Raw genomic sequence first — 25,348 nt, forward strand, 5'->3', positions numbered from 1 at the left:
GGCCTCACCGGAGCCTCCACTGTACACGGCTCATTACTGAGGAGACCGGAGACGCGGCCTCACCGGAGCCTCCACTGTACACGGCTCAGTACTGAGGAGACCGGAGACGCGGCCTCACCGGAGCCTCCACTGTACACAGCTCAGTACTGAGGAGACCGGAGACGCGGCCTCACCGGAGCCTCCACTGTACACAGCTCATTACTGAGGAGACTGGAGACGTGGCCTCACCGGAGCCTCCACTGTACACGGCTCAGTACTGAGGAGACCGGAGACGCGGCCTCACCGGAGCCTCCACTGTACACGGCTCAGTACTGAGGAGACAGGAGACGCGGCCTCACCGGAGCCTCCACTGTACACAGCTCATTACTGAGGAGACCGGAGACGCGGCCTCACCGGAGCCTCCACTGTACACAGCTCAGTACTGAGGAGACCGGAGACGTGGCCTCACCGGAGCCTCCACTGTACACAGCTCTTTACTGAGGAGACCGGAGACGCGGCCTCACCGGAGCCTCCACTGTACACAGCTCAGTACTGAGGAGACCGGAGACGCGGCCTCACCGGAGCCTCCACTGTACACGGCTCAGTACTGAGGAGACTGGAGACGCGGCCTCACCGGAGCCTCCACTGTACACGGCTCATTACTGAGGAGACCGGAGACGCGGCCTCACCGGAGCCTCCACTGTACACAGCTCAGTACTGAGGAGACCGGAGACGTGGCCTCACCGGAGCCTCCACTGTACACAGCTCTTTACTGAGGAGACCGGAGACGTGGCCTCACCGGAGCCTCCACTGTACACAGCTCAGTACTGAGGAGACCGGAGACGCGGCCTCACCGGAGCCTCCACTGTACACAGCTCAGTACTGAGGAGACCGGAGACGCGGCCTCACCGGAGCCTCCACTGTACACGGCTCAGTACTGAGGAGACCGGAGACGCGGCCTCACCGGAGCCTCCACTGTACACGGCTCAGTACTGAGGAGACCGGAGACGCGGCCTCACCGGAGCCTCCACTGTACACAGCTCAGTACTGAGGAGACCGGAGACGCGGCCTCACCGGAGCCTCCACTGTACACAGCTCAGTACTGAGGAGACCGGAGACGCGGCCTCACCGGAGCCTCCACTGTACACAGCTCATTACTGAGGAGACTGGAGACGCGGCCTCACCGGAGCCTCCACTGTACACAGCTCAGTACTGAGGAGACCGGAGACGTGGCCTCACCGGAGCCTCCACTGTACACAGCTCAGTACTGAGGAGACCGGAGACGCGGCCTCACCGGAGCCTCCACTGTACACAGCTCATTACTGAGGAGACCGGAGACGTGGCCTCACCGGAGCCTCCACTGTACACAGCTCAGTACTGAGGAGACCGGAGACGCGGCCTCACCAGAGCCTCCACTGTACACAGCTCAGTACTGAGGAGACCGGAGACGCGGCCTCACCGGAGCCTCCACTGTACACAGCTCATTACTGAGGAGACCGGAGACGCAGCCTCACCGGAGCCTCCACTGTACACAGCTCATTACTGAGGAGACCGGAGACGCGGCCTCACCGGAGCCTCCACTGTACACGGCTCAGTACTGAGGAGACCGGAGACGCGGCCTCACCGGAGCCTCCACTGTACACAGCTCAGTACTGAGGAGACCGGAGACGCGGCCTCACCGGAGCCTCCACTGTACACAGCTCATTACTGAGGAGACCGGAGACGCGGCCTCACCGGAGCCTCCACTGTACACAGCTCAGTACTGAGGAGACCGGAGACGCGGCCTCACCGGAGCCTCCACTGTACACAGCTCAGTACTGAGGAGACCGGAGACGCGGCCTCACCGGAGCCTCCACTGTACACAGCTCATTACTGAGGAGACCGGAGACATGGCCTCACCGGAGCCTCCACTGTACACAGCTCAGTACTGAGGAGACCGGAGACGCGGCCTCACCGGAGCCTCCACTGTACACAGCTCAGTACTGAGGAGACCGGAGACGTGGCCTCACCGGAGCCTCCACTGTACACAGCTGAGTACTGAGGAGACTGGAGACGTGGCCTCACCGGAGCCTCCACTGTACACAGCTCATTACTGAGGAGACCGGAGACGTGGCCTCACCGGAGCCTCCACTGTACACAGCTCATTACTGAGGAGACCGGAGACGCGACCTCACCGGAGCCTCCACTGTACACAGCTCATTACTGAGGAGACGTGGCCTCACCGGAGCCTCCACTGTACACAGCTCATTACTGAGGAGACCGGAGACGCGGCCTCACCGGAGCCTCCACTGTACACAGCTCAGTACTGAGGAGACCGGAGACGCGGCCTCACCGGAGCCTCCACTGTACACAGCTCAGTACTGAGGAGACCGGAGAAGCGGCCTCACCGGAGCCTCCACTGTACGCAGCTCATTACTGAGGAGACCGGAGACGCGGCCTCACCGGAGCTTCCACTGTACACAGCTCAGTACTGAGGAGACCGGAGACGCGGCCTCACCGGAGCCTCCACTGTACACAGCTCAGTACTGAGGAGACCGGAGAAGCGGCCTCACCGGAGCCTCCACTGTACGCAGCTCATTACTGAGGAGACCGGAGACGCGGCCTCACCGGAGCTTCCACTGTACACAGCTCAGTACTGAGGAGACCGGAGACGCGGCCTCACCGGAGCCTCCACTGTATACAGCTCAGTACTGAGGAGACCGGAGACGCAGGAATTAGATGAACCTTCTGTCTACTGGGATTCAGCATTCTTATATACAGGTCCTTCTCAAAAAATTAGCATATAGTGTTAAATTTCATTATTTACCATAATGTAATGATTACAATTAAACTTTCATATATTATAGATTCATTATCCACCAACTGAAATTTGTCAGGTCTTTTATTGTTTTAATACTGATGATTTTGGCATACAACTCCTGATAACCCAAAAAACCTGTCTCAATAAATTAGCATATCAAGAAAAGGTTCTCTAAACGACCTATTACCCTAATCTTCTGAATCAACTAATTAACTCTAAACACATGCAAAAGATACCTGAGGCTTTTATAAACTCCCTGCCTGGTTCATTACTCAAAACCCCCATCATGGGTAAGACTAGCGACCTGACAGATGTCAAGAAGGCCATCATTGACACCCTCAAGCAAGAGGGTAAGACCCAGAAAGAAATTTCTCAACAAATAGGCTGTTCCCAGAGTGCTGTATCAAGGCACCTCAATGGTAAGTCTGTTGGAAGGAAACAATGTGGCAGAAAACGCTGTACAACGAGAAGAGGAGACCGGACCCTGAGGAAGATTGTGGAGAAGGACCGATTCCAGACCTTGGGGAACCTGAGGAAGCAGTGGACTGAGTCTGGTGTGGAAACATCCAGAGCCACCGTGCACAGGCGTGTGCAGGAAATGGGCTACAGGTGCCGCATTCCCCAGGTAAAGCCACTTTTGAACCATAAACAGCGGCAGAGGCGCCTGACCTGGGCTACAGAGAAGCAGCACTGGACTGTTGCTAAGTGGTCCCAAGTACTTTTTTCTGATGAAAGCAAATTTTGCATGTCATTCGGAAATCAAGGTGCCAGAGTCTGGAGGAAGACTGGGGAGAAGGAAATGCCAAAATGCCTGAAGTCCAGTGTCAAGTACCCACAGTCAGTGATGGTGTGGGGTGCCATGTCAGCTGCTGGTGTTGGTCCACTGTGTTTCATCAAGGGCAGGGTCAATGCAGCTAGCTATCAGGAGATTTTGGAGCACTTCATGCTTCCATCGGCTGAAATGCTTTATGGAGATGAAGATTTCATTTTTCAGCACGACCTGGCACCTGCTCACAGTGCCAAAACCACTGGTAAATGGTTTACTGACCATGGTATTACTGTGCTCAATTGGCCTGCCAACTCTCCTGACCTGAACCCCATAGAGAATCTGTGGGATATTGTGAAGAGAAAGTTGAGAGACGCAAGACCCAACACTCTGGAGGAGCTTAAGGCCGCTATTGAAGCATCCTGGGCCTCCATAACCTCTCAGCAGTGTCACAGGCTGATTGCCTCCATGCCACGCCGCATTGAAGCAGTCATTTCTGCCAAAGGATTCCCCACCAAGTATTGAGTGCATAACTGAACATTATTATTTGATGGTTTTTTGTTTGTTATTAAAAAACAATTTTATTTGATTGGATGGGTGAAATATGCTAATTTATTGAGACAGGTTTTTTGGGTTATCAGGAGTTGTATGCCAAAATCATCAGTATTAAAACAATAAAAGACCTGACAAATTTCAGTTGGTGGATAATGAATCTATAATATATGAAAGTTTAATTGTAATCATTACATTATGGTAAATAATGAAATTTAACACTATATGCTAATTTTTTGAGAAGGACCTGTAGAGCAGGCGGAATCCAAGTCACTAAAGGCCCCGATCCCTCTGCAACCAGGAAATAGCGACTGTGTGAGAAAGCGGAATCCCAGTGCACAGAGGAACCAGCGCTACAGCCGACTGGGATTTAGCCACAACCCAAGTGTAAAGTGCCGGAGCCAGGACAGGAGCCTTCTAGGGAGCGGCCACAGCCCGGCTCCTCCTCCCATAACTCCGCCATCCAGCGGCAGCCGAGTCGCTATATGGTCGGCACTTAGCCCCGCCTTGCTGTGTCCCCGCCCTGTCTCAGCCCCGCCTCGTTGTGCCCCCGCCCCCTTTTTTTTTTTTTTTTTTTTTTTTTTTTTTTTGCCCCGCCTCGCTGTACCCCGCCCCTTCTCAGCCGTGACCCCGCCCCCTGCTTAGCCCCGCCTTGCTGTGTCCCCGCCCCTTCTTGCTGTGTCCCCGCCCCTTGTCCCGGTTCTTCCAGACGCTTCCACGTAGTCCCCGGCGGTCGGTACATAAGAGGCGGCGGAGCGGCGATGTCTCATTTCTCAGGATCGCGCGGCGCTATGAGGAGCCCGGTGACCGCCGCCGCCGAGCCGCTGCCCCCGGGCTGGGACATGAAGCTGGACCCGCACACCGGATGGCCTTTCTTCGTGGATCATAACAACCGGACTACGACGTGGTGCGACCCCCGGGACCGAGAGAAGGTGAGCCGCCTCCCGAGCTTGTGGCCTCCGTCGTCTGATCACCCGAGTCCTGCCGGGAGCGGCCGCGCTGCGCCGGGTCTGTGCGGTAGATCTGCGGCTCCTTCACTTCTGGAAGTTCTCTGAGCTGTCGGCACAAGTGGCCGGAGACCGAGCACAGCCGCCCCGCCCCGGTCCTGTCCCCCGGCCGCCCCGCTCCGATCCTGTCCCCCGGCCGCCCCGCTCCGATCCTGTCCCCCGGCCGCCCCGCTCCGGTCCTGTCCCCGGCCGCCCCGCTCCGGTCCTGGCCGCCCCGCTCCGGTCCTGTCCCCCGGCCGCCCCGCTCCGGTCCTGGCCGCCCCGCTCCGGTCCTGTCCCCCGGCCGCCCCGCTCCGATCCTGTCCCCCGGCCGCCCCGCTCCGGTCCTGGCCGCCCCGCCCCGGTCCTGTCCCCCGGCCGCCCCGCCCCGGTCCTGTCCCCCCGCCCCGGTCCTGTCCCCCGGCCGCCCCGCTCCGATCCTGTCCCCCGGCCGCCCCGCTCCGGTCCTGTCCCCGGCCGCCCCGCTCCGGTCCTGGCCGCCCCGCTCCGGTCCTGTCCCCCGGCCGCCCCGCTCCGGTCCTGGCCGCCCCGCTCCGGTCCTGTCCCCCGGCCGCCCCGCTCCGATCCTGTCCCCCGGCCGCCCCGCTCCGGTCCTGTCCCCCGGCCGCCCCTCTCCGGTCCTGTCCCCCGGCCGCCCCGCTCCGATCCTGTCCCCCGGCCGCCCCGCTCCGATCCTGTCCCCCGGCCGCCCCGCTCCGGTCCTGTCCCCCGGCCGCCCCTCTCCGGTCCTGTCCCCCGGCCGCCCCGCTCCGATCCTGTCCCCCGGCCGCCCCTCTCCGGTCCTGTCCCCCGGCCGCCCCGCTCCGGTCCTGTCCCCCGGCCGCCCCGCTCCGATCCTGTCCCCCGGCCGCCCCGCTCCGGTCCTGTCCCCCGGCCGCCCCGCTCCGGTCCTGTCCCCCGGCCGCCCCGCTCCGATCCTGTCCCCCGGCCGCCCCGCTCCGATCCTGTCCCCCGGCCGCCCCTCTCCGGTCCTGGCCGCCCCGCTCCGGTCCTGGCCGCCCCGCTCCGGTCCTGTCCCCCGGCCGCCCCGCTCCGGTCCTGTCCCCCGGCCGCCCCGCTCCGGTCCTGTCCCCCGGCCGCCCCGCTCCGGTCCTGTCCCCCGGCCGCCCCGCTCCGGTCCTGGCCCCCGGCCGCCCCGCTCCGGTCCTGGCCCCCGGCCGCTCCGGTCCTGTCCCCCGGCCGCCCCGCTCCGGTCCTGGCCGCCCCGCTCCGGTCCTGGCCGCCCCGCTCCGGTCCTGGCCGCCCCGCTCCGGTCCTGGCCGCCCCGCTCCGGTCCTGTCCCCCGGCCGCCCCGCTCCGATCCTGTCCCCCGGCCGCCCCGCTCCGGTCCTGTCCCCCGGCCGCCCCGCTCCGATCCTGTCCCCCGGCCGCCCCGCTCCGGTCCTGTCCCCCGGCCGCCCCGCTCCGGTCCTGGCCGCCCCGCTCCGGTCCTGTCCCCCGGCCGCCCCGCTCCGGTCCTGTCCCCCCCGCTCCGGTCCTGTCCCCCGGCCGCCCCGCTCCGGTCCTGTCCCCCGGCCGCCCCGCTCCGGTCCTGTCCCCCGGCCGCCCCGCTCCGGTCCTGTCCCCCGGCCGCCCCGCTCCGGTCCTGTCCCCCGGCCGCCCCGCTCCGGTCCTGTCCCCCGGCCGCCCCGCTCCGGTCCGGTCCTGTCCCCCGGCCGCCCCGCTCCGGTCCGGTCCTGTCCCCCGGCCGCCCCGCTCCGGTCCGGTCCTGTCCTCCGGCCGCCCCGCTCCGGTCCGGTCCTGTCCCCCGGCCGCCCCGGTCCGGTCCCCCGGCCGCCCCGCTCCGGTCCGGTCCTGTCCCCCGGCCGGTCCGGTCCTGTCCCCCGGCCGCCCCGGTCCGCTCCGGTCCTGTCCCCCGGCTGCCTCGTCCTTGTCGTCCTTTACCCCCCCCCCTCCCCCTCCCCTTCGTCGTGTCCCCCTCTGGCTGCCTCTCTCACATCGTTGTCCCTCGGCTGCCCCTCCCCTGTTGATGTCCCCCGTCTGGCTCTCTCCCGTCGCGCTCCCCCTGGCTGCACCCCCCTTCGTCATTGTCCCCCAGCTGCCTCTCTCCCATCATCCTCCCCCTGGCTGCCCCCCTCGTCACCCCCCTTCGTCGTGTCCCCCAGCTGCCTCTCTCCCGTCGCGCTCCCCCTGGCTGCACCCCCCTTCGTCGTGTCCCCCAGCTGCCTCTCTCCCGTCGCGCTCCCCCTGGCTGCACCCCCCTTCGTCATTGTCCCCCAGCTGCCTCTCTCCGGCCATCCCCCCTGGCTGCCCCCCTCGTCACCCCCCTTCGTCATGTCCCCCGGCTGCCTCTCCCCTGTCGTCCCCCTCTCTCCTGTCGTCCTCCCCCTTTCTACCCCTCCCCTGTTGTTGTCCCCCCTCCGTTGTGTCCTCCATCTACTTCTCTCCTGTAATCCTCCCCCTGGCTGCCCCTCCTCCGTTGTGTCCCCTGTCTGGCTCTCTCCCGTCACGCTCCCCCTGGCTGCACCCCCCTTCGTCATTGTCCCCCAGCTGCCTCTCTCCCATCATCCTCCCCCTGGCTGCCCCCCTCGTCACCCCCCTTCGTCGTGTCCCCCGGCTGCCTCTCTCCCGTCATCCTCCCCCTGGCTGCCCCTCCTCCGTTGTCCCCCGTCTGGCTCTCTCCCGTCGTGCTTCCCCTGGCTGCCCCCCCTTCGTCATTGTCCCCTAGCTGCCTCTCTCCCGTCGTTGTCCCCCCTTCGTCGTGTCCCCCGGCTGCCTCTCCCCTGTCGTCCCCCTCTCTCGTCTCTGTCGTCCTCCCCCTTTCTACCCCTCCCCTCTTGTTTTCCCCCCTCCATTGTCCCCCATCTACCTCTCTCCTGTCATCCTCCCCCTGGCTGCCCCCCTTCGTCATGTCCCCCGTCTGCCTCTCTCCCATCTTCCCCCCTGGCTGCCCCCCCCCCTCTCCCGTCGTTGTCCCTCCCTCCGTCGTGTCCCCCGGCTGCCTCTCTCCCGCCCAGTCCTCTCAGCAGCAGCCCCGTGTTTGCCCAGCCTCGCTTGCCGTGTGTCTCCCTGTGACCTTTTTGGAGGTGACGTGTGTGGCTGGATTCCAGGCGAGCAGCTGTCATGGAGCTGTCAGGCTGCAGCTGTCCAGTGCCGGGGTCAGCAGCCATTTATAGGCCAGGACTCTGCGCGCGCGCCATTGTCTTTTCTGCAGTGTTTTTCGGTGCTCCCTCCACCTGCCTGGATTCCTGCACTGGGGGAGGGGGGAAGCGTTACTGGGAAGTGCCGGCCACCTGTCTGTGGCGTCACCCTGTGGCCCCTCGCAGGCCGTGAATCAGACACTATCTGTGGTGTCACCGGTCTCAGGCCCCGCGTCACCCTGTGTCACCGCTGTGGCCCCTCGCAGGCCGTGAATCAGACACTATCTGTGGTGTCACCGGTCTCAGGCCCCGCGTCACCCTGTGTCACCGCTGTGACCCCTCGCAGGCCGTGAATCAGACTCTATCTGTGGTGTCACCGGTCTGTGGTGTCACCGGTCTCAGGCCCCGCGTCACCCTGTGTCACGGCTGTGGCCCCTCGCAGGCCGTGAATCAGACACTATCTGTGGTGTCACCGGTCTCAGGCCCCGCGTCACCCTGTGTCACCCCTGTGGCCCCTCGCAGGCCGTGAATCAGATACTGTCTGTGGTGTCACCAGTCTCAGGCCCCGCGTCACCCTGTGTCACCCCTGTGGCCCCTCGCAGGCCGTGAATCAGATACTGTCTGTGGTGCCGCCTGTCTGTGGTGTCGCCGGTCTCAGGCCCCGCGTCACCCTCTGTCACCGCTGTGGCCCCTCGCAGGCCGTGAATCAGACACTATCTGTGGTGTCACCGGTCTCAGGCCCCGCGTCACCCTGTGTCACCGCTGTGACCCCTCGCAGGCCGTGAATCAGACTCTATCTGTGGTGTCACCGGTCTGTGGTGTCACCGGTCTCAGGCCCCGCGTCACCCTGTGTCACGGCTGTGGCCCCTCGCAGGCCGTGAATCAGACACTATCTGTGGTGTCACCGGTCTCAGGCCCCGCGTCACCCTGTGTCACCCCTGTGGCCCCTCGCAGGCCGTGAATCAGATACTGTCTGTGGTGTCACCAGTCTCAGGCCCCGCGTCACCCTGTGTCACCCCTGTGGCCCCTCGCAGGCCGTGAATCAGATACTGTCTGTGGTGCCGCCTGTCTGTGGTGTCGCCGGTCTCAGGCCCCGCGTCACCCTCTGTCACCGCTGTGGCCCCTCGCAGGCCGTGAATCAGACACTATCTGTGGTGTCACCGGTCTCAGGCCCCGCGTCACCCTGTGTCACCGCTGTGACCCCCTCGCAGGCCGTGAATCAGACTCTATCTGTGGTGTCACCGGTCTCAGGCCCCGCGTCACTGCTGTGGCCCCTCGCAGGCCGTGAATCAGATACTGTCTGTGGTGCCGCCGGTCTGTGGTGTCGCCGGTCTCAGGCCCCGCGTCACCCTCTGTCACCGCTGTGGCCCCTCGCAGGCCGTGAATCAGATACTGTCTGTGGTGCCGCCTGTCTGTGGTGTCACCGGTCTCAGGCCCCGCGTCACCCTCTGTCACCGCTGTGGCCCCTCGCAGGCCGTGAATCAGATACTGTCTGTGGTGTCGCCGGTCTCAGGCCCCGCGTCACCCTCTGTCACCGCTGTGGCCCCTCGCAGGCCGTGAATCAGACTCTATCTGTGGTGTCACCGGTCTCAGGCCCCGCGTCACTGCTGTGGCCCCTCGCAGGCCGTGAATCAGATACTGTCTGTGGTGTCGCCGGTCTCAGGCCCCGCGTCACCCTCTGTCACCCTGCGTCACTGCTGTGGCCCCTCGCAGGCCGTGAATCACACACTGTCTGTGGTCCTGGAGATGAGGAACCATTGGGTGGATGTCAGGGCGCCAATTGTCTCCGGCCCATGATTCTCTCCGCTGCTGTCACATCCTGTTCTGTCATCCGGTCTCTTGTGATTGGTCACTGGAGCAATGATGTCACTCCACACAGTAGCCAATCCGTTGTTGGCTCTTACTTTTGTTAAGTGCTTTTTGAAAAAAAAGGAGCAATCTTATTGGTTAGTGTGGAACATTGCTCCTCCTCCTGTGGATTTTCTAACCTTCTCTTGTGTTTGTCTAGGTGGCTCAGACGTGGTCTAATGGTCCCTCCCCCGAGGCTCCGACCTGTGGGAACCTGTACTACCCCCAGCTGCGTCCGGGTTATATACCGATTCCCATCCAGCATGAAGACCCCGAGAGCAGACAGCCACCTCCCCTCCTCCATGGGCACCCGCCAGGGCTGCAGAGGGTTAAACGAGACCCTTCCGTACAGAAGCGACCCCAGTCTCCAGTGGTGGGCCCTAACCGACCACAATCCCCTGCGTGGGGACCACCAGCGTCTCCTCCAGCAGATCAGCCTGGCAGCGGCTCCTTGGCATCACGCGGATCATCTCAAAGACCATCGGTAACATCTGAGCGCAGCTTCTCCTGGAACTGCCGATGTCCTGGCAGCTGTGAGGTGGTGATGTGCCCCCACGCCCTCTGTACACCCCCTGCAGGCCAAGCAGTGAAGGAATGTGGGCACATCATGCATCTGGGCCCCCTGTAGATGAGATCATGGTGCTCGTGTCCCCCAAACCCCCCCCCCCTTTATTTTTATTTTTTTTAGCAGTTATGTGTGTTGTGTGGTGAAAAAAAAATACATACACAGTGCAGACCAAAAGTTTAAACAAGAGAAAAAAAAGGCTTGTTCCAGCTCCATATTTATATAGTCCAGGCTTAATACTTTATTGTGCCGATTTAAAAGCAGTGGAAATATGCTCTCCAGAAGCACAGTGGGAAAAGAGCGACGCGTTTCGATCACTGAAGATCTTTATCAAAGCTATTTTCATGACACTGAAAACTGTACATTCACACTGAAGGCATCAAAACTCTGAATTAACACATGTGGAATTATATACTTAAAAAGTGTGAAACAACTGAAATTGTCATATTCTAGGTTCTTCAAAGTAGCCACCTTTTGCTTTGACTGCTTTGCACACTCTTGGCATTCTCTTGATGAGCTTCAAGAGGTAGTCACCGGGAATGGTTCTCACTTCACAGGTGTGCCCTGTCAGGTTTAATAAGTGGGATTTCTTGCCTTATAAATGGGGTTGGGACCATCAGTTGTGTTGTGCAGAAGTCTTGTGGATACACAGCTGATAGTCCTACTGAATAGACTGTTAGAATTTGCATTATGGGAAGAAAAAAGCAGCTAAGTAAAGAAAAACTAGTGGCCATCATTACTTTAGGAAATGAAGGTCAGTCAGTCCAAAAAATTGGGCAAACTTTGAAAGTGTCCCCAAGTGCAGTGGCAAAAACCATCAAGCGCTACAAAGAAACTGGCTCACATGAGGACCGCCCCAGGAAAGGAAGACCAAGAGTCACCTCTGCTTCTGAGGATACGTTTATCCGAGTCACCAGCCTCAGAAATCGCAGGTTAACAGCAGCTCAGATTAGAGACCAGGTCAATGCCACACAGAGTTCTAGCAGCAGACACATCTCTACCACAACTGTTAAGAGGAGACTTTGTGCAGCAGGCCTTCATGGTAAAATAGCTGCTAGGAAACCACTGCTAAGGACAGGCAACAAGAGAAGAGACTTGTTTGGGCTAAAGAACACAAGGAATGGACATTAGACCAGTGGAAATCTGTGCTTTGGTCTGATGAGTCCAAATTTGAGATCTTTGGTTCCAACCACTGTGTCTTTGTGTGATGAAGAAAAGGTGAATGGATGGACTCTACATGCCTGGTTCCCACCGTGAAGCATGGAGGAGGAGGTGTGATGGTGTGGGGGGGCTTTGCTGGTGATACTGTTGGGGATTTATTCAACATTGAAGGCATACTGAACCAGCATGGTTACCACAGCATCTTGCAGCGGCATGCTATTCCATCCGGTTTGCATTTAGTTGGACCATCATTTATTTTTCAACAGGACAATGACCCCAAACACCTCCAGGCTGTGTAAGGGCTATTTGACCAAGAAGGAGAGTGATGGGGTGCTACGCCAGATGACCTGGCCTCCACAGTCACCAGACCTGAACCCAATCGAGATGGTTTGGGGTCAGCTGGACCGCAGAGTGAAGGCAAAAGGGCCAACAAGTGCTAAGCATCTCTGGGAACTCCTTCAAGATTGTTGGAAGACCATTCCCGGTGACTACCTCTTGAAGCTCATCAAGAGCATGCCAAGAGTGTGCAAAGCAGTCATCAAAGCAAAAGGTGGCTACTTTGAAGAACCTAGAATATAAGACATAATTTCAGTTGGTTCACACTTTTTTGTTAAGTATATTATTCCACATGTGTTAATTCATAGTTTTGATGCCTTCAGTGTGAATGGACAATTTTCAGTCATGAAAATACAGAAAAATCTTTAAATGAGGTGTGTCCAAACTTTTGGGTGTGTGTTAAATAAATTAAAAAAATTATATAATTTTTTTATTTTTTTTTTTCTGAAAAGCTTACATACTCCTGCAGAATTTTTGTTTTCTTGGCCTTTTTTCAGAGAATATGAATGATAACACCAAAGCTTTTTTTTTTTTTTTTCTCCACTCATGGTTAGTGGTTGGGTGAAGCCATTTATTGTCAAACTACTGTTGTCTCTTTTTAAATCAAAATGACAACCCAAAACATCCGAATAACCCTGATCAAAAGTTCACATACCCCATTTCTTAATACCGTGTATTGCCGCCTTTAACATCAATGAAAGCTTGAAGTCTTTTGTGGTAGCTGCGGATGAGGTTCTTTATTTTCTCAGATAGTAAAGCTGCCCACTCTTCTTGGCAAAAAAGCCTCCAGTTCCTGTAAACTCCTGGGCTATCTAGCATGGACTGCACGCTTGAGATCTCCCCAGAGTGGCTCAATGATAATGAGGTCAGGAGACTGAGATGGCCACTCCAGAACCTTCACTTCTTCACTTTGTTCTGCTGTAGCCAATGACAGGTCAACTTGTCAATGATCCAAAACACCAGGCCATGTTGGTATGTCCCATGCGCAGCATCTGGGTTTGACGATTGCAAATTTGCCTTCAGTGTGTAATCTCTCCTGTATATAGTTTATACCTGTGTCATCTCTCCTGTATATACCTGTGTGTCATCTCCTGTGTATAGTATATACCTGTGTGTCATCTCCTCTTGTATTAGACCTCGTTCACACGTTATTTGCTCAGTATTTTTACCTCAGAATTTGTAAGCTAAATTGGCAGCCTGATAAATCCCCAGCCAACAGGAAGCCCTCCCCCCTGGCAGTATATATTAGCTCACACATACACATAATAGACAGGTCATGTGACTGACAGCTGCCGTATTTCCTATATGGTACATTTGTTGCTCTTGTCGTTTGTCTGCTTATTAATCAGATTTTTATTTTTGAAGGATAATACCAGACTTGTGTGTGTTTTAGAGCGAGTTTCGTTTGTCAAATTGTGTGTTGAGTTGCATGTAGCGACTTTTGTGAGATGAGTTTTGTGTGGCGACATGCGTGCAGCAACTTTTTGTGTCGAGTTGCATGTGACAGGTTAGTGTAGCAAGTTGTGTGCAGCAAGTTTTGCGCGTGGCGAGTTTTGTGTGGTGCGTTTTGAGTGGTGTGTTTTGAGTGTGTGCAAGTTTTGTGTGAGGCAACTTTTGCATGTGTTGCTACTTTTGTGCATGTGGCAATTTTTCCGTGTGTGCAAGTTTTCCATGAGGTGAGTTTTGCATGTGGCGAGTTTTGCGCGTGGCGAGTTTTGAGCGGTGACTTTTGTGTTTAGACTTTTATGTGGTGAGGTTGGTGTATGTGTGGTGAAATGTGTGCTGAGGGTAATGTGTTCAATCACGTGGTAGTGTGTGGTGCATTTTGTGTGTGTGTGTTCATATCCTCGTGTGTGGTGAGTATCCCACCTTAGCAACTGTATGGTATATACTCTTTGGCGCCATCGCTCTCACTCTTTAAGTCCCCCTTGTTCACATCTGGCAGCTGTCAATTTGCCTCCTACACTTTTCCTTTCACTTTTTCCCCATTATGTAGATGGGGGCAAAATTGTTTGGTGAATTGGAACGCGCGGGGTTAACATTTCGCCTCACAACATAGCCTATGATGCTCTCGGGGTCCAGACGTGTGACTGTGCAAAATTTTGTGGCTGTAACTGTGACGGTGCAGATGCCAATCCCGGACTCACTCTCTCACACATACATACACACACATACACACACATATATATATATATACACACACAGCTTTATATATTAGATTTGCATTTTGTAGTGAGAAATAAGTATTTGATCCCCTACCAAACATTAACCCCTTTCCGACATCACGTGCGATAGTACGCCGATGTCAGATACCCTCCCTTTGATGTGGACTCCGGTGGTGAGTCCACATCTTTCCCGGGACATGCCAGCTGTTTTGAACAGCTGACATGTGCCCTCAATAGCTGTGGATGGAATCACGATCCACCCACGGCTATTAACTAGTTAAATGCCGCTATCAAGCGCTGACAGCGGCATTTAAATGGCTCTTCCGGCAATTGCATCTGATATTCGCACACCGCTGACCCGCATCCCGTGACCGCGGGTCACCAGTGTTTCAGCATGACAACCTGCGGTCTCCTGGAGGCCTCTATGGTTGTCACTGCCGGATTGCTGTGAGTGCCACCCAGTGGTCGGCGCTCATAGCATGTCAGCACTTCTACTAAACAGGTGATCTGACCATCGCCTCTATGTAGCAGAGCCGATCGAGTTGTGCCAGCTTCTAGTCTCCTATGCAGACTATTGAAGCATGCCAGAAAAAGTGTTTAAAAATATAAAGAAAAATAAAAAGTTCAAATCACCCCCCCTTCCGCTCCATTCATAATAAAACAATAAAAATAAAATCAAACATCCACATATTCAGTATCGCTGTGTTCAGAATCGCCCGATCTATCAATTTTTATTTATTTTTTCAGCACTTAGATAAAAAAAGAACCTAGACATGTTTGGTGTCTATGAACTCGTAATGATGTGGAGAATCATAATGGCAGCTCAGTTTTAACATTTGGTGAACCTAACAAAAAAGCCAAACCAAAAACAAGTGTGGGATTGCAGTTTTTTTTGCAGTTTCACCGCACAAATTTTTTTTTTTGCCCCATTTACTAGTACACAATATGGCAAAACCAATGGTGTCGTTCTTTGTCAGCGGGCAAACGTGCAAAATCAGCAAGGGATCAAATACTTATTTCCCCCACTGTATATGAGATCATAGTGCTCGTACGCCCTCCATATGAGACCATGGTGCTCGTACCCCCCATATAGGACATCCTACTGCTTGTGTGTCCCCCATATAGGAGACTCTAATGCTCGTATGCCCCCCTGTGAAATCCTAGTGCTCGTATGCCCCCCTGTGAAATCCTAGTGCTCGTATGCCCCCCCCTTATGAGATCCTAGTGCTCGTACGCCCCCCATATAGGAGATCCTAGTGCTTGTATGCCCCCCCTTATGAGATCCTAGTGCTCGTACCCCTCCATATAGGAGACTCTAGTGCTCGTATGCCCCCCCCTATGAGATCCTAGTGCTCGTACCCCTCCATATAGGAGACTCTAGTGCTCGTATGCCCCCCCTTATGAGATCCTAGTGCTCGTATGCCCCCCCCATATATGAGATCCTAGTGCTCGTACGCCCCCCCAAAGGAGATCCTAGTGCTTGTATGCCCCCCCCCCTTATGAGATCCTAGTGCTCGTACCCCTCCATATAGGAGACTCTAGTGCTCGTATGCCCCCCCCCCTTATGAGATCCTAGTGCTCGTACCCCTCCATATAGGAGACTCTAGTGCTCGTATGCCCCCCCCTTATGAGATCCTAGTGCTCGTACCCCTCCATATAGGAGACTCTAGTGCTCGTATGCCCCCCCTTATATGAGATCCTAGTGCTCGTATGCCCCCATATAGGAGACTCTAGTGCTCGTATGCCCCCCCTTATATGAGATCCTAGTGCTCGTATGCCCCCATATAGGAGACTCTAGTGCTCGTATGCCCCCCCTATGAGATCCTAGTGCTCGTACCCCTCCATATAGGAGACTCTAGTGCTCGTATGCCCCCCCTTATGAGATCCTAGTGCTCGTATGCCCCCCCATATATGAGATCCTAGTGCTCGTACGCCCCCCCAAAGGAGATCCTAGTGCTTGTATGCCCCCCCCCCCCTTATGAGATCCTAGTGCTCGTACCCCTCCATATAGGAGACTCTAGTGCTCGTATGCCCCCCCCTTATGAGATCCTAGTGCTCGTACCCCTCCATATAGGAGACTCTAGTGCTCGTATGCCCCCCCTTATGAGATCCTAGTGCTCGTACCCCTCCATATAGGAGACTCTAGTGCTCGTATGCCCCCCCCTTATATGAGATCCTAGTGCTCGTATGCCCCCATATAGGAGACTCTAGTGCTCGTATGCCCCCCCTTATATGAGATCCTAGTGCTCGTATGCCCCCATATAGGAGACTCTAGTGCTCGTATGCCCCCACCCTTATGAGATCCTAGTGCTCGTACGCCCCCCTTATATGAGATTCTAGTGCTCGTACACCCCCTACACTTTTACACCCGTGATCACCCATGTTTCTGGAGACTTCAGACTATGTTCGATTCTTGTGTTTTTTTTTTATTGCAGCCTCCTCTAGAGCTGAGTGGCCTTTCTCAGTCTCCAGGCAGGCAGATCCCGAGCAGAGAAGTCCACCAACTGCCACGTGGATATATCTCCATACCGGTGATCCATGAAGGGATCATCCCGCGACCGTCTTCTCACAATGTGCCACCGAAGGGTTGGAATCCACAGTCAGAATGCCACCTGCACCAGCCAGTGTACTACAGGATTCAGGATGACAGAGACTCCAGACATCCCCCAAATACACAGTCTAGTCCAGAGGCTTCATCAGCGAGGAGAACTCCCCTGACAGATCCGGTCAGGGTGCAGGTAGTGTCTGACAGTACACACGAGCCTCTCCCTGATTCTGTTCCTAATATTTTTCTTAAATATTTGGTGACAATATACTTATTTGGGGATTAAACTTTCTTGCAGATTCCAATTCAAAGAGTTTCCCCACCTAGAAGTCATCTGGAGGTCGACCCCAGCTCTGTACCTACTGTCCCGATTCAGACTATGTCTCCTCCAAATGTTCCAGTTCATGTGAGTTTCATGTCATCTGCTCCCGGCCCGGATAGTTCTCCAGGAATCAGTCCTGTGCAGACAGCCTCTCCGAGCAGCTGCCCAGCGGAGACAAACACAACAAGCTACCCCATAGCTGAGACAAGTCCATCGAGCACCGACCATCAGCAGACCAGAAATATAGATGAGGACACTAAAGAAGAAAAAGAACTGCAATGTCCTCAACCATTGGAAGTGACCACAGATGTGGCTTTCCTTCCAGCAGAGCAAACTGAGCCCCTTAACAAACATCCTGGGGTTCTACAAGTAGAGAGGATTTTGCATAGGGTGCAGAGGCTGCAAGAAGCTGTTGACCATTTCCAAGGCAGAAAGAATGCAAAGAATTATCTGATGCTTGAGGAGGATCTGACTAAAGAGCTTCTGGCCCTAGATTCAGTAGATCCTGAAGGCCGTGCTGATGTGCGCCAGGCTAGAAAAGATGGGGTAAGAAAAGTCCAGAACATTCTGGAGACTCTAGAACTAAAAGCTACTGACTATCTAGGAGTTGCGCCAACTGTAACCTCACAGGAACTAATGGAGTTGGGTGGTCCAATGGAAGAAAGCTGTTCCTCACCAGTTCAGTCTGAGAGCTCCCAACAGGAGGCCTCATCTGTCCAGGAAGTCTGTGTCCCGACTGCTGGTGGTGCTCATTAGTTCTGAGTACTAAAGGCTGAACACTTGCAGACTTTTGGGTTTTAATTTTACCTTTTAAACCATTGCGCATGTTGCTATGTAACTAAAGCTTTCAGAATCCATTAATGGAGTTTTGCTCTTTCCATGGATTGACTTGGGGAGAATCTGGGTATAAAGCTGTCCTGGGAGGAAATGTTCTTTGAATGTTGGTTCTTATGTAACATCTTCATCTTTTTGATCTTGTGCTGTCATAAATAAGGTCTACACGGATCTGTGCTCTGAAAGATGGCATCTGAGGGGAGGGTGGTCTCCAGTCACACGTGGTTTGATGATTGGGTCTTGATCTCTGCACACAGGTTTAATGCTATCCTATGGGATCCAGTCCTATGCTGCAGAGACCCGGTGACCCTTGAGTCCCCTTCACACATGAGTATTTAAAATGTGACTTTAGGCCCAGTATCATTGTATGGAGGTATCGCCCCCTTTTCCATAGAAGTCAATGGACACTTGAAGGAAAAAGGATTTGTATTGGGGTCTTCACAGGCGACTAGGGTGATCTCTTTATACTGATTATAATTTTGCTCTCTGATAGAAGATAAACTACTGTTGATGAAGATGGAAGTTGAAGATCTCCACTCCGGACAATCTGTACTCGGTTGCATATATGAACACTGGAGATTAGAGCTCTCACCCCACCCATGAGCTCTAGCCCCCCTGAGCATCTCCTGGTGCTCCTGCACATACCCCACAGCCGCGGTCACTTGTGCCTTTTTTAATTTTTGCTCTTCTTGATAACATAGAAGGAATGTGCTTGTGAGGCCGTCACTTCTCGCAGCCATTGCTTTTATTTTTTTTTTCTTTCTGTTTTTAATTAATGAATTTCTAACACCGATGTATGGGTTATAAAAGGTCTGGTGTCTCAAATTACGATCTCCACTTGTACTAGTTAAACATCTGTAATTCCGGGTGTAACGCACTGCGTCTCCACTTATGGCGACACCCTGGGCTTAAATATTCAGCATTCTAATCCTCCCATCACTTTACTCTCTCCACCCCAGGGGTAAATCTGTTCCATCTAAACATGCACATCACCCATTGCACCCGGATTTCCCCTGCACCTCCCCAACAGGTTTCTCCTCCACACCAGGTATGCCACTCTGATCCTCCTGCACATCCCCAACAGGTCGCTCCTCAACCCTGGGTACGACTCACCGATTCCTCCTGCATATCCCCAACAGGTAGCTCCTCAACCATGGGTACGACTCACCGATTCCTCCTGCATATCCCCAACAGGTCGCTCCTCAACCCTGGGTACGACTCACCGATTCCTCCTGCATATCCCCAACAGGTAGCTCCTCAACCCTGGGTACGACTCACCGATTCCTCCTGCATATCCCCAACAGGTCGCTCCTCAACCCTGGGTACGACTCACCGATTCCTCCTGCATATCCCCAACAGGTCGCTCCTCAACCGTGGGTACCACTCACCGATTCCTCCTGCATATCCCTAATAGGTAGCTCCTCAACCCTGGGTACGACTCACCGATTCCTCCTGCATATCCCCAACAGGTCGCTCCTCAACCCTGGGTACGACTCACCGATTCCTCCTGCATATCCCCAACAGGTCGCTCCTCAACCCTGGGTACGACTCACCGATTCCTCCTGCACATCCCCAACAGGTCGCTCCTCAACCCTGGGTACGACTCACCGATTCCTCCTGCACATCCCCAATAGGTCGCTCCTCAACCCTGGGTACGACTCACCGATTCCTCCTACATATCCCCAACAGATCGCTCCTCAACCCTGGGTACCACTCACCGATTCCTCTTGCATATCCCCAACAGCTCCTCAACCCTGGGTACGACTCACCGATTCCTCCTGCATATCCCCAATAGGTCGCTCCTCAACCCTGGGTACGACTCACCGATTCCTCCTGCATATCCCTAATAGGTAGCTCCTCAACCCTGGGTATGACTCACCGATTCCTCCTGCATATCCCCAAAAGGTCGCTCCTCAACCCTGGGTACCACTCACCGATTCCTCCTGCATATCCCTAATAGGTAGCTCCTCAACCCTGGGTACGACTCACCGATTCCTCCTGCATATCCCCAAAAGGTCGCTCCTCAACCCTGGGTACGACTCACCGATTCCTCCTGCACATCCCCAATAGGTCCCTCCTCAACCCTGGGTACCACTCACCGATTCCCCCTGCATATCCCTAATCGGTAGCTCCTCAACCCTGGGTATGACTCACCGATTCCTCCTGCATATCCCTAATAGGTCGCTCCTCAACCCTGGGTACGACTCACCGATTCCTCCTGCACATTCCCAATAGGTAGCTCCTCAACCCTGGGTACCACTCACCGATTCCTCCTGCATATCCCTAATAGGTAGCTCCTCAACCCTGGGTACGACTCACCGATTCCTCCTGCATATCCCCAACAGGTCGCTCCTCAACCCTGGGTACGACTCACCAATTCCTCCTGCATATCCCCAACAGGTAGCTCCTCAACCCTGGGTACCACTCACCGATTCCTCCTGCATATCCCCAACAGCTCCTCAACCCGGGGTACGACTCACCGATTCCTCCTGCATATCCCCAACAGGTAGCTCCTCAACCCTGGGTACGACTCACCGATTCCTCCTGCATATCCCCAACAGGTAGCTCCTCAACCCTGGGTACGACTCACCGATTCCTCCTGCATATCCCCAATAGGTCGCTCCTCAACCCTGGGTACCACTCACCGATTCCTCCTGCATATCCCCAATAGGTCGCTCCTCAACCCTGGGTACGACTCACCGATTCCTCCTGCACATCCCCAATAGGTCGCTCCTCAACCCTGGGTACGATTCACCGATTCCTCCTGCACATCCGCAACAGGTCGCTCCTCAACCCTGGGTATGACTCACCGATTCCTCCTACATATCCCCAATAGGTCGCTCCTCAACCCCGGGTACGACTCACCGATTCCTCCTGCATATCCCCAATAGGTCGCTCCTCAACCCTGGGTACCACTCACCGATTCCTCCTGCACATCCCCAATAGGTCGCTCCTCAACCCTGGGTACCACTCACCGATTCCTCCTACATATCCCCAATAGGTCGCTCCTCAACCCTGGGTACCACTCACCGATTCCTCCTGCATATCCCCAATAGGTCGCTCCTCAACCCTGGGTACCACTCACCGATTCCTCCTACATATCCCCAATAGGTCGCTCCTCAACCCTGGGTACCACTCACCGATTCCTCCTGCATATCCCCAATAGGTCCCTCCTCAACCGTGGGTACGACTCACCGATTCCTCCTGCATATCCCCAATAGGTCCCTCTTCAACCCTGGGTACGACTCACCGATTCCTCCTGCATATCCCCAATAGGTCCCTCCTCAACCCTGGGTACGACTCACCGATTCCTCCTGCATATCCCCAACAGGTAGCTCCTCAACCCTGGGTACGACTCACCGATTCCTCCTGCATATCCCCAACAGGTCGCTCCTCAACCCTGGGTACGACTTACCGATTCCTCCTGCATATCCCCAATAGGTAGCTCCTCAACCCTGGGTATGACTCACCGATTCCTCCTGCATATCCCCAAAAGGTCGCTCCTCAACCCTGGGTACCACTCACCGATTCCTCCTGCATATCCCTAACAGGTAGCTCCTCAACCCTGGGTACCACTCACCGATTCCTCCTGCATATCCCCAAAAGGTCGCTCCTCAACCCTGGGTACGACTCACCGATTCCTCCTGCATATCCCTAACAGGTAGCTCCTCAACCCTGGGTACGACTCACCGATTCCTCCTGCACATCCCCAATAGGTCCCTCCTCAACCCTGGGTACCACTCACCGATTCCTCCTGCATATCCCTAATAGGTCGCTCCTCAACTCTGGGTATGACTCACCGATTCCTCCTGCATATCCCTAATAGGTAGCTCCTCAACCCTGGGTACGACTCACCGATTCCTCCTGCACATTCCCAATAGGTAGCTCCTCAACCCTGGGTACGACTCACCGATTCCTCCTGCATATCCCCAATAGGTCGCTCCTCAACCCTGGGTACCACTCACCGATTCCTCCTAAATATCCCCAACAGATCGCTCCTCAACCCTGGGTACCACTCACCGATTCCTCCTGCATATCCCCAACAGCTCCTCAACCCTGGGTACGACTCACCGATTCCTCCTGCACATCCCCAACAGGTCGCTCCTCAACCCTGGGTATGACTCACCGATTCCTCCAGCATATCCCCAAAAGGTCGCTCCTCAACCCTGGGTACGACTTAACGATTCCTCCTGCATATCCCCAATAGGTCGCTCCCCAACCCCGGGTACGACTCACCGATTCCTCCTGCATATCCCCAATAGGTCGCTCCTCAACCCTGGGTACGACTCACCGATTCCTCCTACATATCCCCAACAGATCGCTCCTCAACCCTGGGTACCACTCACCGATTCCTCCTGCATATCCCCAACAGCTCCTCAACCCTGGGTACGACTCACCGATTCCTCCTGCATATCCCTAATAGGTAGCTCCTCAACCCTGGGTATGACTCACCGATTCCTCCTGCATATCCCCAAAAGGTCGCTCCTCAACCCTGGGTACCACTCACCGATTCCTCCTGCATATCCCTAATAGGTAGCTCCTCAACCCTGGGTACGACTCACCGATTCCTCCTGCATATCCCCAAAAGGTCGCTCCTCAACCCTGGGTACGACTCACCGATTCCTCCTGCATATTCCTAACAGGTAGCTCCTCAACCCTGGGTACGACTCACCGATTCCTCCTGCACATCCCCAATAGGTCCCTCCTCAACCCTGGGTACCACTCACCGATTCCCCCTGCATATCCCTAATAGGTAGCTCCTCAACCCTGGGTATGACTCACCGATTCCTCCTGCATATCCCTAATAGGTCGCTCCTCAACCCTGGGTACGACTCACCGATTCCTCCTGCACATTCCCAATAGGTAGCTCCTCAACCCTGGGTACCACTCACCGATTCCTCCTGCATATCCCTAATAGGTAGCTCCTCAACCCTGGGTACGACTCACCGATTCCTCCTGCATATCCCCAAAAGGTCGCTCCTCAACCCTGGGTACGACTCACCGATTCCTCCTGCACATCCCCAACAGGTCGCTCCTCAACCCTGGGTACGACTCACCGATTCCTCCTGCACATCCCCAACAGGTAGCTCCTCAACCCTGGGTATGACTCACCGATTCCTCCTGCATATCCCCAACAGGTAGCTCCTCAACCCTGGGTACGACTCACCGATTCCTCCTGCATATCCCCAACAGGTAGCTCCTCAACCCTGGGTACCACTCACCGATTCCTCCTGCATATCCCCAACAGCTCCTCAACCCTGGGTACGACTCACCGATTCCTCCTGCATATCCCCAACAGGTAGCTCCTCAACCCTGGGTACGACTCACCGATTCCTCCTGCATATCCCCAACAGGTAGCTCCTCAACCCTGGGTACGACTCACCGATTCCTCCTGCATATCCCCAATAGGTCGCTTCTCAACCCTGGGTACCACTCACCGATTCCTCCTGCATATCCCCAATAGGTCGCTCCTCAACCCTGGGTACGACTCACCGATTCCTCCTGCACATCCCCAATAGGTCGCTCCTCAACCCTGGGTACGATTCACTGATTCCTCCTGCACATCCGCAACAGGTCGCTCCTCAACCCTGGGTATGACTCACCGATTCCTCCTACATATCCCCAATAGGTCGCTCCTCAACCCCGGGTACGACTCACCGATTCCTCCTGCATATCCCCAATAGGTCGCTCCTCAACCCTGGGTACCACTCACCGATTCCTCCTGCATATCCCCAACAGGTAGCTCCTCAACCCTGGGTACGACTCACCGATTCCTCCTACATATCCCCAATAGGTCGCTCCTCAACCCTGGGTACCACTCACCGATTCCTCCTGCATATCCCCAAAAGGTCGCTCCTCAACCCTGGGTACGACTCACCGATTCCTCCTGCATATCCCCAATAGGTCCCTCCTCAACCGTGGGTACGACTCACTGATTCCTCCTACATATCCCCAATAGGTCGCTCCTCAACCCCGGGTACGACTCACCGATTCCTCCTACATATCCCCAATAGGTCGCTCCTCAACCATGGATACCACTCACCGATTCCTCCTACATATCCCCAATAGGTCGCTCCTCAACCCTGGGTACGACTCACCGATTCCTCCTGCATATCCCCAATAGGTCGCTCCTCAACCATGGGTACCACTCACCGATTTTCTCCTGCACATCCCCAATAGGTCGCTCCTCAACCCTGGGTACCACTCACCGATTCCTCCTACATATCCCCAATAGGTCGCTCCTCAACCCTGGGTACCACTCACCGATTCCTCCTGCATATCCCCAATAGGTCCCTCCTCAACCGTGGGTACGACTCACCGATTCCTCCTGCATATCCCCAATGGGTCCCTCCTCAACCCTGGGTACGACTCACCGATTCCTCCTGCATATCCCCAATAGGTCCCTCCTCAACCCTGGGTACGACTCACCGATTCCTCCTGCATATCCCCAATAGGTGGCTCCTCCACCCGGGGAACAACGCTCTGATTCCCCTGTACACCACAATGCTTCCACACTTCACCCTGTGTACGACGCTCCGATCCCCCTCTACACCACCATGCTTCCACCCTGGCAACTTGAAACTATACGAGTGCAGTGATTACTTTGACTCTATGACTTGTGGGATTTAGTGTCCCGTTCACTGGCACCGTGAACTATATTGATTGAGTGCTAGCTTTCCAGATTCTCTCCACCCTGGGAACGACACTCCGATCCCCCTGTACATCCCTGGGCTTCAACACTTCCCCACTTTCTGATGGCCTGTGCCAAGTCGCTGACCCTGATTTCTGCACCAATTGATGTGGCACATGAAGCTGCCATTACTAACAGTTCTGTGCACTTTATCTAATCCTGTATAGAGTGATTGAAATAAATCTATTTATACGTGTGGAGAAAGTTTTCTGATATTTTAAAATTAAACTTTGATACAAGCACAAGTGGAGTTGACATTCTTCTGTATGGCAGCGATTGGCACAGCTGGTTGTATAAGCCAGTAGTCCTGTGCCATGATGCCGCCATGTTTCTGATAAGTCACTTGCTGATGACAACTGAACATTTCCAGACAATGTGTTTCTTTTATAACCGCTGTACTGCTGATTTATCTGGTATGGCTCTGACCATGAAGTGGAGGGGAGAGGCTCTGGCTGCACGCAGTTGCTGAACAGATAATGTGATGTCTCCCAAGAAGTCATGAGACAGAAGGAAAGGTAGAGATTAAGGCCACGTTCACATGTTGGGTTTTTCAGCAGCTGGTTGTCATTCTTTGCTGTGGGGGATTTCACTGTGAGGATACCATACGCAGCGGGTCAGGGCATTTTCGAAGCATCTTGCTACAGGAGGGGCATTGTACAAAGAGGATTCAAGCTGGCTACTGTGAACATACCTCAGT

General features: G+C 55.3%; 1 protein-coding gene across 1 annotated transcript; it reads left to right on the top strand.

Annotated features, from left to right (window-relative positions):
- Positions 1-4,768: 4,768 nt before the first annotated feature.
- BAG3 (BAG cochaperone 3) lies at positions 4,769-24,896 on the top strand. The gene is made up of 5 exons (XM_069752653.1): positions 4,769-5,029; positions 10,193-10,516; positions 16,695-16,997; positions 17,103-24,084; positions 24,361-24,896. Exons 1-4 carry the CDS (start codon positions 4,859-4,861, stop codon positions 17,880-17,882), a joined length of 1,578 nt encoding a protein of 525 aa, XP_069608754.1. The 5' UTR covers positions 4,769-4,858; the 3' UTR covers positions 17,883-24,084; positions 24,361-24,896.
- Positions 24,897-25,348: the final 452 nt, after the last annotated feature.

This window comes from Ranitomeya imitator, chromosome 2 (assembly GCF_032444005.1).
Source record: "Ranitomeya imitator isolate aRanImi1 chromosome 2, aRanImi1.pri, whole genome shotgun sequence".
Classification (NCBI taxonomy): domain Eukaryota; kingdom Metazoa; phylum Chordata; class Amphibia; order Anura; family Dendrobatidae; genus Ranitomeya; species Ranitomeya imitator.

Excerpts from the sequence above, each read along its gene's own strand:
- BAG3 (XM_069752653.1), top strand. The coding sequence starts at position 4,859 with ATGTCTCATTTCTCAGGATCGCGCGGCGCTATGAGGAGCCCGGTGACC. Across the intron at positions 10,517-16,694 it reads GATCATCTCAAAGACCATCG|CCTCCTCTAGAGCTGAGTGG; the intron begins GTAACATCTGAG and ends TTTTTATTGCAG. Across the intron at positions 16,998-17,102 it reads CAGATCCGGTCAGGGTGCAG|ATTCCAATTCAAAGAGTTTC; the intron begins GTAGTGTCTGAC and ends ACTTTCTTGCAG.